Source organism: Brienomyrus brachyistius, chromosome 4 (genome assembly GCF_023856365.1).
Source record: "Brienomyrus brachyistius isolate T26 chromosome 4, BBRACH_0.4, whole genome shotgun sequence".
In the NCBI taxonomy this organism is placed as follows: Eukaryota; Metazoa; Chordata; class Actinopteri; order Osteoglossiformes; family Mormyridae; genus Brienomyrus; species Brienomyrus brachyistius.
Window position 1 is genome coordinate 14,930,282 of NC_064536.1, and position 15,856 is coordinate 14,946,137.

The following is a 15,856-nucleotide window of genomic DNA, read 5'->3' on the forward strand; positions in this document are numbered from 1 at the left end:
CAAAACGGGGCACCGGCTTGCACACTGCCTGAGAGTGTGGCCCAATGGCAGGAGGTAATGAACACTGTTTTTAACACAGTGCCTTTTGGTTTAATTATGAATACACAAGGAGAATCTATGGTCTTATGCAGTATTTGCCTTATCAACAATGGAAAGTAAACCAATTAATACATAGTTCTTTTTCTTATCTGTAACAGAAAGACATAATGATATTTATTTTGGGTGACAATAAAGAATCCTGCAAAATGTGCTTCCTCTGAATTAAATGTTTGGCATTATAGACTTGAAATGGTCACAGCTGAATTGATGGTAATGAACTAATATGTATTAAATGTTTTTCTAAATTACAATGAAGTATCTGACCTCAGAGGTCCGGTGCCAGATCAGTGACTCAGAGCTCTTTGGTAGGACAACTTGCATCAGGAAGGATGTAGAGGAGAAGTTGCCAGAGTGCATGAACCCCAGCTGACCACTGGGTGGATATATTCACCACTATCAGTCAGAAGCACATCATCCACAGAAAGATGTCTTTTCTCATTCAGTTTACAGTGAGCTTTCCAGGCACCAGTGCATCTGTGGGGAGGATCTTCTCCATAATGAACAGTACTTGGATGGATGAGCAAAACCGTATGAAGCTACAGACTCTTGCTCACCACAAGTCAGAACCTGGACCACACTTTTATGGACTTGTATAAGGAGATCCTACAAAAGAAAATGCTTTTGAGGAGCATCCATTCTTCAGTGAATTTCATATGAACCTTACAGTATGATACAACTCCATGCAGATGTGGCGAGTGGTGGTGAGAGTAATACTTCCAAATAGTACCAAACAATGGTACCAATAGCCACACGTTAGTCCGACTACGCCACCCCAGGTATTACACCCAGAGAAAGTTCAATCGCCCTACCCCCGGGCAAAGGCACACTGGTCCGTTCACCATAAACAGCGGAGAGACGTTGTTCCAAACACACACCTTTATTACACAATAAAACCATAAAAAGATTAATACATCAACCCGAACGCCCAAAGCTTGAACCAGCCGTGTACCAGCAGCCACTTCTTGCCGATCTAAGGCTGGGCGCCGGAACCTAAAACAGCGAGAATCATCCAGCACGAGCGGGGAAGGAAAAACAATATAACCACAAACAAAATCACGCAAAACCCAAAGAAAACACTGCAGTCTAAAACAAAAATACAAAACCATTACATTGATACACAATAAAAAATCCCATTCAAAACAGACCAAATATACCAACAAAACCAACATAATACAATTAAAACAGAACACAAACCCTTAGAAAGCGGGGGACCAGTCAAACCCTCCAACACCCGCTCGCACGCATGTGGACGCACACACCCCCAGCTATGGACCCGCTGACGACTCAGCCTGCTATAGACTGGACAGAGTAAAAGACAAACCGAAAGCGCGAAACGGTGCAAACGTCACTATGCAGCAGAAATAAAGCAAAGTAAAGCTGACCCGCCGCTAGGCAGAGCAGCAGCACAGCACAGTCGCCGCTAGGCAGAGCAGCAGTGGTTCCACGCGAGACGAAGCAGCTGTCAACCCCACGCCACAACGCACGGGACCCGGGCTGAACACACCAAGGTAAGATGTCCGCGGACGAACAGGAAATCCAGCAATTAAGGTGACCGCCGAAAAGGAGCCTAGAACTTGGTGCCAGGGTAACCCTTATAGTCTGAGCGCCCTCTCCGATTGGCTACCCCCCTCCAGAACTTAATTAGGTACACACCTCGTTTCCTTCTCCTGCTACACATATAACAGAAAATTAACATTTAATATTGATCTTAGGAAACAAAGAAAATGCACTGGATTTGTCCAGAAAGCAACAATGAATATTTGTACACTGTTGATTTGCCTGAGTTTGTCCATAGTCAGTATTCATACAATGCACATACATTTCTTTCTTAAGTTTCTTAAAACAGCAACAATGCATATTAATGCACTACTAATTGTGCTGAGATGTTTAAAGGAACTTTACAAATGATCATAAATCACAGTTCAATTTAAAAAAATGTATAGTGATTTGATGTAGAATATGTGTTTATTTGTGTAAGTGATTATTCCCCTGATCCCTTTCTGATGATGATGATGATGAGGAGGAGGAGGATGAGACAAAGTGGTCATTAACTGACTGAGGAAGGGCGCTATGCGTGTGCATGAGATCACACATGTACACACACGAGCTACACAAGTGTCCCGTTTTGGTGCTTTGAAAATGTGGTCACTCTAGTTAAATACTTAACTTGTCACATCCCTACATAAATTAAATTATTTGATGAGAACTGGAGAGTTTGACTAGCCTCTGAACCTCCATCCTCTCAGCCAACACAAGCAGGATCGTTAATTTTGTTGTTGCTTGGTGAAGGTTTTTTTAAATGTCAAGAGTAACTATTATTAAATAGTAAACCTGAAAGAGATTGTTCCTGAGGTAATGTACTCTATGCCTTAAGAGAGACTCCAGCTGGAATACACTTAATCTAATGAACGCAATCGGCAAAGGTAATATACAATTTCAGAGTAATGTAATACATAGTCTTACTCTCCAGCTAATAGGCCAGTGAAAATTGAGGAATGTCCAGTTCAGTGTTTTTTATTACTTTTTTCCTGAACATCATAAAAGTAACAAATTAACTTTTTACTCAAAATATGTTCTGAAACATTCTGCCAATTAATTATTTTATTTTTTTAATTATGCATTTTGAGACCAGTTGCAGGGTGGCACAGTGGTTAGTGCTGCTGCCTCACAGTAAGAAGGTCCTGGGTTTGCTCCTGGTCCTTCCTGAGTGGAGTTCGCATGCTGTCCCTGTGTTCGTGTGGGTTTCTGCCAGGGCCTCTGGTTTTCTCCTATGGTCTGAAAGAGTGCAGGATAGGTTGATTGGCGAGTCTAAATGGGATCCATCACCAGGAAATGAGTCTTAGGGGTGAGATTTACAAAATTTGTAAATCTCACCCATAAGACTCATTTCGTGGTGATGGGTTACAAATTGGCCGTGTGTCTGTGTGCCCTGCGGTGGGTTGGTTCCTGCCTGTGCCTCTTGTTCCTGGGATAGGCTCTGGTCCCCCTTGTAACCCCAGTTGAGATTAAGTGGTTGCAGTGATGGATGGAGATGAGCTACTATGATATCTATCTGCATGCTGTGCACTAACAATGAAGAACCGCAGTGTGATTAGCACAACAGAAAGTAATTCCCTTTATTTTATTGCTCATAGTTCATATTATATGTGTGGAGGGCCTTGACATGTCGACCACATTGTGGAACTTCTCATTACATCCAACACTTTCGTCCATCACTGATCTCCGTACCAGTGCCTGACTGTGACCAGACTCCATACTTTCACAAATTGCAGTGAGAAATGACAAACCCATCAAATGCTGAAGTGAATGTGGACAAAACATGTACAATGTATGGTTTTATCACCCCCCCCCCATATCTGGCATTGCACCTGCTGGTACAGAGGCTTTCAGGAATATTTCATTACGTGAAACAATTGTAAACCCTCACTGGCTGAAACTCATCAAAAACAAACTAGGATGAAACGCTGAAATACCCGGTAAATTTTGAAAAAGATTTGGATAAAGGGATCTTGCAAGAAAAAATGCTTTGACCTGGAAATCTTTCCGCTAGATATCCGAGGTCATGCTTGGAGGGTCCCATTCATATCAGCAGACTTTTATCTAGCTTTAAAAAAGTCATCAGTGTTGATCGTTTTTTCCTGCTAGGCTTCCGATGACGATGGTTCGGTGTCCATGTCAACAGCGGGGGACGTATTTGTCAGCTTCTCAGAGGAACCTGTGGTCTCCAGTTCCTGGAAAACGGAGCCCAAAGACCAAACATTACAGGTACATTTCAAACATTTTTCCATAACCACTTCTCCAGTTCTGGGTCTTGGAGAGACTGAAGTCCCTGGGAAAAGAGGCAGAGGCACCAGTCCATTGTAGGGCTGAAACTCACAAACTTTGCATAACTCTGGTTCACCATATTTTTGGAGGGAAATACATAACAGTCTTGCGGAGAATAAGTAATGAAACAGCAACAATCCTGAGCCTAGGAATCAAACCCACATCCCTGGAAGACATTAGGCAACAGGACTATCCAAAGTATGCCACTTTCGAGCCTGAACAACCAAAACGTGCCATCTCAGCATCTGAAACTATAAATCTTGCTTCAGAGCGTAAGGTAAGCCAGCATGCAGAGCAGTTGGGGTTATGTCCAATGCTCAAGGGCTGAAGAATGATATGATTATTTTGCTGGTCCTGAGATTCGATCCCACAAGCTTCCAGACAGCAGCACGGAGCAGAGACCCATAGCAGAATTATATATAATAGAGTTTTAGGTATATATTTCCTGTCTGTTCATCACTGCTGACTCACATCTAGTTTGCAGTCATGCATGTGGAAGATGATGTTGTCCACGTCACGGTCTCCCGCACTGGGTATCCTACACTCACAAAACAGAAGACGACGTCATGGTTACAGAAGTAGGCCTTCGTCACTGTCATCCCCAATGTCACCCTCTTACACGCCTCGACGAGTCGACTTACATGGTGGACAAACTCCTCTGCAGTAAGACCACGCTAGCGATGACCCCTAGTGCAACAGAAAGCACGAGACCCAAACCCACGCCGACGTAAACTGCAGCTGAGTGACCAAAATGGAGAAACAAAGGGCTCACCTGCTAAAGTCCTCTTACATTAAAAACAGCATCATTATTATTAATAATGAAGTTCTAAGGAACTACCAGCCTATATTTAACAGACCTAAAATGATCAGCTAGTACCTGGAGAAGACAGGGAGGAATTGATGCTGGAGCATCTTCCTTTGATGAGCTGGATGTCATCCAGAGCCAGGTGTCCCGGCCCGCCCTCCCCTCTCTCGTATACAAAAACAAACTGGGGGGGGGGGGGTGGGAGGCGGAGTATTATGGTTACCTTTAGAATGTTACTGAAGGTAACTCAAAGATAAACACTTAACCACCTTAACTACTATGCCACCTGCTGGCTAGATACCATATAGGTTTGTTCCAAAAGTGACATGGGTATGACTTTACATTATAGACAGGTGGGAGTAAGCTAGCTTAAGAACATCCCGGCAGATACGTGTACGTTCATTTACCCAAAATGGCTCCATGTTGTTGACCGCCATAGTGGCCTCTATCCAGGTGTCCCCTTGGCTGGTGGCCTCTGTCCACAGCAGCAGGTCCTTCTCGTCATCGCCAAAGGGGTTCCTGGGTTTGTCGAGAGTGCTGTGAGGACCCAAAGCCAGCCAGCAGTCCTCACCTATGAGGTGTTCATGAGAGGGGCTCTTTTGGGAGACTTGGTTTTGTTCATCACAGATTTGCTGGCTGAGCTACCTGGTGCCGCTGTAGAGGCTGAGGTTGCCGATGTTCTGACCATGCCTGTGGTACCAGAAGCTCAAGCAGCCGTCTCCCTGGGTTGGTTGGAAGACCTCGCTGTACAACATGGCCTTGTCACCCTTCTGTCCCACCGCGCTGTCCACGTACACATAGTAGCCTGGCGAGAGACCAACTGTGAACTCAAACACTCTGAGCCTCACACGTATCGTTTATAAATTTGGCTAATCTCGTTCTGCCCTTGTTTTGCACCACATTCTCCATGGAGATACGACCTTGGCTGGAGCCCATGGTGTGGTCCACGCGGGGCCCCGTGCTGGGAAGAGGGGAGCTCCCTCGCCCGCGTAGCCAATCGGCTTGGTCGCCTGCCTCAACGTTGGTCCACCCGCACAGACTGCCCTGGAAGTCACAGACTCCAGGGGGTGGGCAGGCTCCATTAGACAGCAGCACGTCGTCAATGGCGACGCCCCCAGATACTCCTGTCCCCCGGACACCCTCTACCACAATCTGGAACATGATAATGACAGGAATTGCCCAACAACCTTATCTGCAGAGTTTGCAATGTGGTGACATGAAGATCGCATATCTATCAGTCATGACCCCACTTAGCCAACCTTACCTGGAATGCAGACCCCTCCATAGGATCCAGCCTGACATTGCCAAGCCTCCACAGCTCCCCCTGGCTGCCAGTCTTTGAAAAAACAAGTTTGCGTCCGCCATCCTCGCTCTGCTGATACACGTTTAGGGTACTTATGCTGTCCCCATCCATGTGGTACCAGACCTGTAGACAGTCACCTGTTCCTGTGATAGGGAGATGGTGTGACCATCAAGCACATGGAACGGGACAGTGAGACTTCAGCAGGATGGGGGTAAATTTCACTTCGATTTACCCGCAGCGAATTCTGGGGAGACCAGTGAGGCCATGTGACCAGGGGGCTGGGAGCTTGAGGAGCCCAGGTAAAAGTAATGTCCATGGGGCGTGTCGGTGGTGTGATCGGATCCTGGCTCCCTACTGGGACCACCACCAGAACGCCGCACCCAGCTCTCCGAGGTCCAGTCACACTCACTGTCCTCAAAGTCACACAGGTCTGGGGGTCCTGGGTCCGTTGGATGCATGTAGACCAGAGGAATTAGGATGAGATGATTGTGGTCCCAAAGCCGCGGATCAGCACTGGACACCAGTAACATTTAACAGTGTTATTCCTTCTAGGTTAATAGATCGATGCTGATAACCAAGCATGGGTATCAGCAGCCAATGTCACCAGCAAAGGGTGTACCGGAGTAACGGCAAGCTCCAGGGGTAAGAGTGATGTCATCCAGAGCAACGTCTCCCGCCCAACCACCCACAGACGCCTCCAGCACCACCTGATGGACCTCCTGCAGGGTCACATGACTCTGGGTCATCTGCCACATGTCGCTTTGCATGCCCTGCCTCTTCCACATCTGTGGGGGAGGGGATGGGGGGTGGGAGTGGAGGTCTAGTGAAGCAGAAGCAACTCAAAGCCTTCTGTAACTGCTCATCCTGGTCAGGGTTGCCAATTTCTCAAAAACTATAATTGCTAATTATCACTGCCCCCTCCTTGGGTGACACACTTTTCCCACATGTTAGCTGAGGGCTCCTTTAAGCCCTGAGATATATACCTTTCAGTTGCTTACTTTCTATTAGTGACCCCGACACAGGGACCATAATTGCTTGTATGTAGAAAACCCCAAAAGACTGTTGTGTCCGGTTTGTTAACTGTAGCTGCCCCTTATGTCCCAGGGTTGACCGCGGACTGGCCTTACCAGTGTCCTCTGTAGGGGCTGAGATTCTTGCAGGTATAACCTTAGGCTTCCAATTGTGGCACCAAACATGTGGTACCAGAAAGTGGTGCAGTAGCCTTGGGGGCCAGCAGGTGGCAGCAGAGGGGACTTCAGCTGGGCCACATCCCCTACTCTGCTTGGAGAGGAGCTCTCGACATATAGGTAATTCCCTATAGACCGCATCAAATAAGGGCAAATGAGAAGTCAGCAATAATCCACTTAATAATCACGTATCAGCATGTAGGACAGGCTTCCCCCACTATCCAAAAGTACAACATTCCTATGACACCTTTTGTAATCCGAAATGGCGTAAAGCGACCAATTACCATTACTTTATATGGGAAAAAGTTTAGAGCATTCCCAAACCAAAAAAATTATCTACGAAATCATACCAAATATGAGTGATGTGTTGCACTGTGACTTTAAAATGGCTACGATGTCACGAGGTAAAAGGAATTTTTCAGCCCTATTAAATGCTTAAGGACAATATGTGACAGATCGATTATAATCTTACAGGACTACCCGCATGCATGCGCATACTTGTACCTGTACCTATACCTGTACCTATAGAGTACCTATATGTATACCTGTACGTATACGTATACCTGTACCTATACAGTACCTATACCTATACCTGTACCTATACAGTACCTATACGTATACCTGTACCTATACAGTACCTATACCTATACCTGTACCTATACAGTACCTATACCTATACCTGTACCTATAGAGTACCTATATGTATACCTGTACGTATACCTATACCTGTACCTATACAGTACCTGTACCTATACCTGTACCTATACCTTTACCTATAGAGTACCTATACGTATACATGTACGTATACGTATACCTGTACCTATACAGTACCTATACCTATACCTGTACCTATACAGTACCTATACCTGTACCTATACCTTTACCTATACAGTACCTATACGTGTACATGTACCTATACCTTTATCTTTTCCTATACCTATACCTATATTAGGCTCGCTGATAAACAAATGATAAAGGGTATTTTTTCTTTTCTTTCTTTTTCGTAAAAGTGAAAATCCTCATCGGATTTCTTTCGATTAGCGAAAACAGGGCTAAGTGGAGTAAAACACGTGATACCTGTAATAAATTACGAATACAGGTAAATCATCAGACCTGCAGTTACTGAATGATGTACAGTACTGTAGCATAACATGTAATTTAAAATTAACTTTTTGTCACTAAACGTTAAGCCCTTCTGCTTAGTAATGGTGGACTGTAGCTTTCCTTCCCAAGGAACAATTACAATACTAGATGCTTTTATCCAAAGCCATTTACATTACAGGGAAGGGTTACAGTTTACCTGACTTACTGGGGATTTGAACCCACAACCTTTGCATTGTTAGTATAATGTTCTACTTCTTGAGTGTCAACAGCTTAATGTGGAAATTTGTTTGTGGTAATGATGACGGGGAGCAGGTCTGAATCCCACAGGCCCCCCAAGCCCATGAGAACTGTTTGTGGGGTAATTCCTATCCCTTACCTGCTCCTTTGAATTACTGTTCAAAATGTACTGCATTGTTTGGCCAGAAGGTGGCGTGTTGGTTAACCACCTGGCCTGCAGTACGTAAAATTGTAAGACATGGGATTTTCTTTACATCCAGGCATTTAAGAGGTAACCAAACGATGGCCTTCAGCTAACCCAAGCCAGTGGTGTGGTCCCCCGCGGGTCCAGTGTTAGCGGTGACAGATGGTCCGGTCCAGCTCTGCCAGTCCAGGTCATCACTGGCTGCCTGGACCCAGCCGCAGGAGTGGTCCTCAAAGGAGCAATTGTGAGAGGAGGGGTCTGTGTTGGGGAGGGAGGCATTTCAACAGAAATAGGAGCTGTACCTGCCCATTGAAATATTATAGAAAATAAAGTCATTTAATTAATTTCCTTATTATTGCATCCGCTCAGTGGGTAACACAAGCTGGTTGGGAGTCCAGTCTGCATGGACTCGCTGGGTTTGCACTGCATTCCTCTCACAGTCCAAAACACATGCAGGTAGGTGAACTGGTGCTTCTGAATTACCCTGAGTGTGTGTGTGTGTGTGTGCGTGTTTATGTGGGCCAGGTATACCTTACCTTGTGTGGACCAAATGTCCCCACAATGTGATGAATATCCTTTTTTTTTACCTGATGGGGACCAATTTCCTAACTGCAAAAATCTGTGACTACAATGAAAAAACTAGACATGCAAAAACTCTTGTATTTTCTTTGGTTACTTATGGTTATGGTTAGGGCAGGGTAGGGGTTAAGGTTGTCATAGTTAGCATTTTTTCCCATAGAAATGAATGAGCGGTCCCCAGAAAGATATGATTACATGACTGTGTGTGTGTGTATGTGTGTGTGTGTGTGCGGTTGCCTGGCATTGCTTTCCAGTAATTCATTTTTATCCTCTGTAGAGGACATCATGCCTTTGCTCATTCCCCTCACATTACACATGCGGCTCTTTTAAAAAATGCTTTTTCCCTGGATCTCTTAAATCCTTCATGTTCCCATTTCTCAGAGCACTAGGTATGGGACGAGGCTGCCACCTGGTGGCTGGTAGGATGCCTCGCAGTTGTGGAAGGAGATGTCATCCAGGGCAATGCCCAGAGAGCCGTTGCTGTTGGACGCCGACTCGAGGGAGCTGTTGAAGACAATCTGCAAGGGGGGCACAACCACCAGTCAGGAGGAGGAACTTTAATTTGCATTTAATGGGGGGAGACGTGGGACTGAACTATGATTTTTGTGGCACACTGTGCCATTGCAAATGAATACCCTGTATTTGACATCATGAACATGCAAATGCAAAGCCAGCCAAGCAGAGAGGTCGGCTTTTTTCTATTAAACTCTGGCCAATGAGATGAAGGGGCGGGTCCTCACTGACTCACTTTGTATGGCTGAGGCGTGGAGCCCACATTGAGGATCTCTGGAACCCACTGGCCGCTGTCCTGCTTAGGGCGGGACCAGAGCAACGTCCCTGATTTGGCACCAGACTCCAACCTGAAGACATACAGGCCAGCCCCTCCACCGGGGGTCACCCGGAAGTGAAACCTACAGGGGGGGGCAAACCCAGAGACTGTAACGTCAGCAAGCTGGCGGTCATGCCCCGCCTACCTGATCGGTGGTTAGAAGTTCCATTTATTGGATGTTGCTGATGTTGCTGACACCCATCTGTCCCCAAGGCATGTTACACAGTTACTCTGCCGCCACTGTGGTGTTTGTCTGCACATGTTAACTCACATCATCTGGCAGTAGGGGCCTGACGGGGGAAGCCTGGGACTCAGCAAACGGGCATTTCCCCTGGATTTGCTCTGGGCAATGTTGGATTTTTCGCGGACAACATCCATGTAGGAGCCTGAGCAGAGAGCAGGACGATGCATGACTGGGAGGCTGAAGCTGGGGCTTCTTTGGGAAATGCAGTACCAGTCAAAAGTTTGGACACACCTACTCATAGAAAGGCGTATTTCTACTGTTCTCTACATTTAATTGAGAAGATATCCATCCATCCATTTTCCAAACCGCTTATCCTACTGGGTCGCGGGGGGTCCGGAGCCTACCCCGGAAGCAATGGGCACGAGGCAGGGAACAACCCAGGATGGGGGACCAGCCCATCACAGGGCACATTCACACACCATTCACTCACGCATTCACACCTACGGGCAATTTAGCAAGTCCAATTAGCCTCAGCATGATTTTGGACTGTGGGGGGGAAACCGGAGTACCCGGAGGAAACATGCAAACTCTGCACACATGTGACCCAGGCGGAGACCCGAACCCGGGTCCCAGAGGTGTGAGGCAACAGTGCTAACCACTGCATGTGAAAATATCAAATCTTTGAAATAATTATATTATTTCAGTATTATATACTGACCAAAAAAAGTATTACACAAAAAATTATTTGTTGGGGAGTGGGGCAGCTCTGTGAGTTGGGACTCAGAAGGCTGCTGGTTCAAATCCCTGGGTCAGCACAGTGATCCCACTACTGGACCCTTGAGTAATGCCCTTCATCCTCACTTGCTCCAGGAGCTGGCTGACCCTACATTCTCCTGTGCTTTTATTCTGCTGTCCTGAAGGACGTCCCACATATATGCTGAACACTCATTGGCCGCTTTTCCTTGACTCTCTGGTTAAACTCAAAAACCATTTCAATTGGTCAGGTGGCCAAGTCCTGTGATACGACACTATCACTCTCCTTTGTAGGCAGCTTTGCATGTCCAAACTGACTGGAACTGTACATTGTCTGTACAAGTCAGAAGGGCAGGTACCTGTGCCTGTGGTATGGTCGGGGTCTGTGGGCACAGTCGCTCTCTGTCTCTGCCACCTGATGTCCCTCTTACTCACATCCATCCATCCACACTGATTGTTCTCAAAGGTACAAGGTCCTGGAAGAGACATAAAGGATTTAATATGTTGAAGATGCAATTTAAACATTATTACTGAAGTGTACAACTTGGTCCCCTACTTGGAAGCAGTCAAGGAATCGTTTATAGGTTTTAAGATATTTGCACTAAAGTTCAACATCTGTCTTACCGCAGCTCTGCTCATCTTCCCCTAGAGGGCAGTCTTTGGTGTAATCACACTGAGAACTGGCAGGGATACAGGTCACATCCTCTGACAGCCAGCAGAAGAACTCATCTGCCTGGGGTGCGGATGGGATGGGAACAACAGACACACAAGGGAGATTCAAAGAAGTCATCTGATGCACTGTGGTGACTGACTGAGTGAGAAGCAGGGCTGTTTGCAAGCACTTGGCACTTGGGCTTGACCTTTGACCCAGCTAGCTCTGGTGGGCTGACCTTACAGGACGTGGCGGAGGGGGTTGTAGAGGGTGGGGCCGTGGGGGTAGCTGGTTGGGGTAGTGCACTGTTCTCGGGATCATGGGCACACTGGAGGGAGAAGGAGACGTCGTACACAGCTACATCACCTCCAGTGCGTGCTGGTCTCTTGTATCGCAGCACGACCTGCCAGCACAGAACACAGAACTGGCCTCAGCATGCTGACCCAGTATGCGGCGGTACTGTGAGCTGCTACACTGTCAATCAAGTCTGCTTAAGAACAACGCAATGCTCTTCTCTCACCTTCCTGCGCACAGCGGCAGAGAAAGTGACCCCAGAAGAAGGCCCGTGACCCCTCTCTGACCCACAGCACCCGGTCACTGCTTGCGCTGAGGATGCTTCTCAGCCTCACTGTCAGCTCTCCGGAGCCCTGCCCAGTGTTCTGGCTGTAGTGGTAAAAACGCACCTGTAGGGGGCAGCAGAGATGATTTCTTTGGAGCTTGGTTCGAACCACCACATTCCAATAATGATTTGGAGCATGTGGCTTTTCCCTGAGCAAATGGACAGGCTTGGTGGGTAGAGGTGAATGTAGAGGGAGGAACTGCTGACGTACAGTGCAGTTTACGCTGGGCAGTAAGGTGGAAGAAACCATTTCTGAGACGTTATTCCTTCCAGGAATCATATAGTGGCCTGTAAAGAGAGAGAGTGGTTTGCGATTCCTCACACCTGCAGGAAAAGGTTACATTTCTGACACTAAGTGCTGGCAGGCAGCTCTTGACTTTTCTGAAAGTGACTTTAGTAAATCAGGGCTTATGGTACATTTACAGCATCTAACAGATGCTCTTATCTTATCTTATCCAGCGACTTCCTTTTTTCTAAATTCAGGGACAGTCCTTCTGGAGCAAGTTGGAGTTAAGGGTCTTGCTCAGGGACCCAGTGATGGCAGCGACAAAAGTGGGACTCAAACCCACAATTGCTTGGTCCAGAGGCAAGACCACCAACACCCAATACGAATAAAGAGTCCATGGTTGAGGTTACAGAAGCATTAATGCAAAAAGGTGACATATGCGTTCTTTAGTACCTATTACTAGTAAATTTTAGCCTAATTAAAATTTTTTTTTCCCTAATCGAACATGTTAAATTTGACTCAGACAAGGGTTTTTAGAACAGATTACTTGTGTTATTCGAAAAATGCCTGTATTTTAATAATATAGATGGAGGAATCATTTAAAAATGTGTGTAAGCATCAATATGCACTTCTGATCTCAGCGGCTTTTTTGAAGGAACAGTCCTCCAACAGCTCTTACCTGCTGCCGAGTTTCGGGTGTGGTCCATGGGTGGGGCGGCCGTGAGGGGGGTCCAGCTGGGCGGTGCTCTCTGTCTCACCCACTCGGCCCCGGGGGCCCCCATGCTGCTGGGCTCCCAGGCACACAGGCCGTGCTCAAAGCCGCACCTCCCCAGGTAACCCTGTAGCTCTGTGTGGAGGTCACACCGTTAGGGGAGGGGTTCACAGTGCTGTCCTTCTGTCAGAATACAGCAACAGTTTCAGTAAATATGACAAAGTTACTTTTGTAAAAGTTACTGACTGAACTATTAACTGCAAAATAACATCAGAATAATGACCTTGTTTATATGCAATAGAATTAACATTATTCTGCCATTGTAGACAGTAGATATAATGGAGAGTGATTGGACACCACATTGTAAATGTCATATATTCATGTCAGATACTGTATTTGCTGTGAGCTTCTCAAAGGCTCCTACACCTGTGCTGCTGGTGTATGGGAAGCCCTTCAGCGCTGAATGTGAAATGTCTCTTCGTATGGATGAAGTTACCATCGTGTAGCCTGATGGCATCTCAATGGGAGTCAGTGCCCTACTGGGGATCTATTTTATCTTTGGAGTTAGATATGCAGAGAATGTAAAGAAGACTCGGTAACACTTTACTTCACCTTCCTATGGTGTTTGGGTCGGCACCGACCCGATTGTAAGTTATGCTGTGGTTTTTCCTTTCCCGCCAAATCAGAAGTCAGGGGCCGCTTGTGTAGTATCCAGATTTAGTTTTTATTGCAACAATAAAGTTACAACCAAGGATGGACACTTCAACTGTGTCCAATACTGTTTTATACCAATTTTGATACAAGTTCTTATCATTTAACAATATCTCGTCACTTAAACATCATCATTCCTTCAACCAGTCCACACCACTATGTAATAAGTTTGTCCATCATTTCTTTTACCGTTTGGTCCCTCGGCCGAACATAATGGTGGCAGGACCATCTCCACTTGGTTTTTAAAAAATGCTCAGCCATGAACTTCTGATGAACTCAGGCAAATCCCTTCCTTCAGTTGTAAACCATGGCAGCTTCAGCCTGTTGCACATTGTCTAACTAGAAGGTTGATAATATATTTGTCCTTTAACATAGTGATAAAATATACGCTAATAAAAGTGAATATTCATAGATTCAGGACTAACATAAAGTAGCTAACAGAAACTCAGACTAACAAAAGGTGCAAATACATACTCAGTTGATTACATCGTGTTGATTACATTATAATGTTTACATTGTAATGATTATATCATGGATATTTGGCATACTTTTTAATAATATCATAATACCTATATTCTACGTTATATAGTGCAATGCAATATTCCATAATTTAAAATGCATAAAGGCACCACATAAATTTGTATACTGCATCAGGAACCTCTATTTAAACATAATTTCACTAGGCAAGGCATGCCCAGACATGAAAGGCAAGATAAGACCAATTCAGTTTATTTAGGATTAATATCACTCCGCATGTGGATGGAAGTTGTGTGTGCGTGTGTGTGAGTGTGCCCTGCGATGGGCTGGCCCCCCAGCCTGGGTTGTTCCCTGCCTCCTGCCCATTGCTTCCGGGATAGGCTCCGGACCCCCCGTGACTCAGTAGGATAAGCGGCTTGGAAAATGGATGGATGGACGTGGATGCAAGTTGTGTGTGCATGTCTTTGCACGGAGAACTAGTAATATCCGTATATTACTGAAGGAACAGAAATATGTGCATGTGTCTGTGAAGGAACAGAAATGTGTGTATACACTCACCGGCCACTTTATTAGGTACACCTTGCTAGTACCGGGTTGGACCCCCTTTTGCCTTCAGAACTGCCTTAATCCTTCGTGGCATAGATTCAACAAGGTACTGGAAACATTCCTCAGAGATATTGGTCCATATTGACATGATAGCATCACGCAGTTGCTGCAGATTTGTCAGCTGCACATCCATGATGTGAATCTCCCGTTCCACCACATCCTAAATGTGCTCTATTGGATTGGAATGTGGTGACTGTGGAGGCCATTTGAGTACAGTAAACTCATTGTCATGTTCAAGAAGAGATGTCTGAGATGATTCGAACTTTATGACATGGTGCATTATCTTGCTGGAAGTAGCCATCAGAAGATGGGTACACTGTGGTCATAAAGGGATGGACATGGTCAGCAACAATACTCAGGTAGGCTGTGGCATTGCAACGACGATCAATTAGCACTAAGGGGCCCAAAGTGTGCAAAGAAAATGTCCCTCACACCATTACACCACCACCACCAGCCTGAACCGTTGATACAAGGCAGGATAGATCCATGCTTTCATGTTGTTGACGCCAAATTCTGACCCTACCATCCGAATGTCGCAGCAGAAATCGAGACTCATCAGACCAGGCAACATTTTTCCAATCTTCTATTGTCCAATTTCGGTGAGCCTGTGCGAATTGTAGCCTCAGTTTCCTGTCCTTTGCTGACAGGAGTGGCACCCGGTGTGGTCTTCTGCTGCTGTAGCCCATCTGCCTCAAAGTTCGACGTGTTGTGCATTCGGAGATGCTCTTCTGCATATCTTGGTTGTAACGAGTGATTATTTGAGT

At 46.0% G+C, this 15,856-nt stretch overlaps 1 protein-coding gene across 1 annotated transcript; it reads right to left on the minus strand.

The window, feature by feature from the left end:
* Window positions 1-3,331: 3,331 nt before the first annotated feature.
* On the minus strand, window positions 3,332-11,879 carry LOC125739811 (MAM and LDL-receptor class A domain-containing protein 1-like). Its single transcript, XM_049010270.1, has 17 exons — window positions 11,714-11,879; window positions 11,449-11,565; window positions 10,424-10,538; window positions 10,072-10,234; window positions 9,733-9,841; window positions 8,859-9,002; window positions 7,160-7,347; window positions 6,652-6,817; window positions 6,265-6,471; window positions 5,994-6,175; window positions 5,566-5,881; window positions 5,375-5,534; window positions 5,137-5,266; window positions 4,802-4,913; window positions 4,566-4,662; window positions 4,396-4,462; window positions 3,332-3,830 (listed from the first exon to the last, which is right to left on the minus strand). The coding sequence occupies exons 1-17, from the start codon at window positions 11,877-11,879 to the stop codon at window positions 3,741-3,743; spliced, it is 2,529 nt and encodes an 842-aa protein (XP_048866227.1). The 3' UTR covers window positions 3,332-3,740.
* Window positions 11,880-15,856: the final 3,977 nt, after the last annotated feature.

Excerpts from the sequence above, each read along its gene's own strand:
- LOC125739811 (XM_049010270.1), bottom strand. The coding sequence starts at position 11,879 with ATGACTTCTTTGAATCTCCCTTGTGTGTCTGTTGTTCCCATCCCATCC. Across the intron at positions 6,818-7,159 it reads AGCCCCTACAGAGGACACTG|ATGTGGAAGAGGCAGGGCAT; the intron begins GTAAGGCCAGTC and ends CCTCCCCCACAG. Across the intron at positions 4,463-4,565 it reads CAGAGGAGTTTGTCCACCAT|GATACCCAGTGCGGGAGACC; the intron begins GTAAGTCGACTC and ends TTGTGAGTGTAG.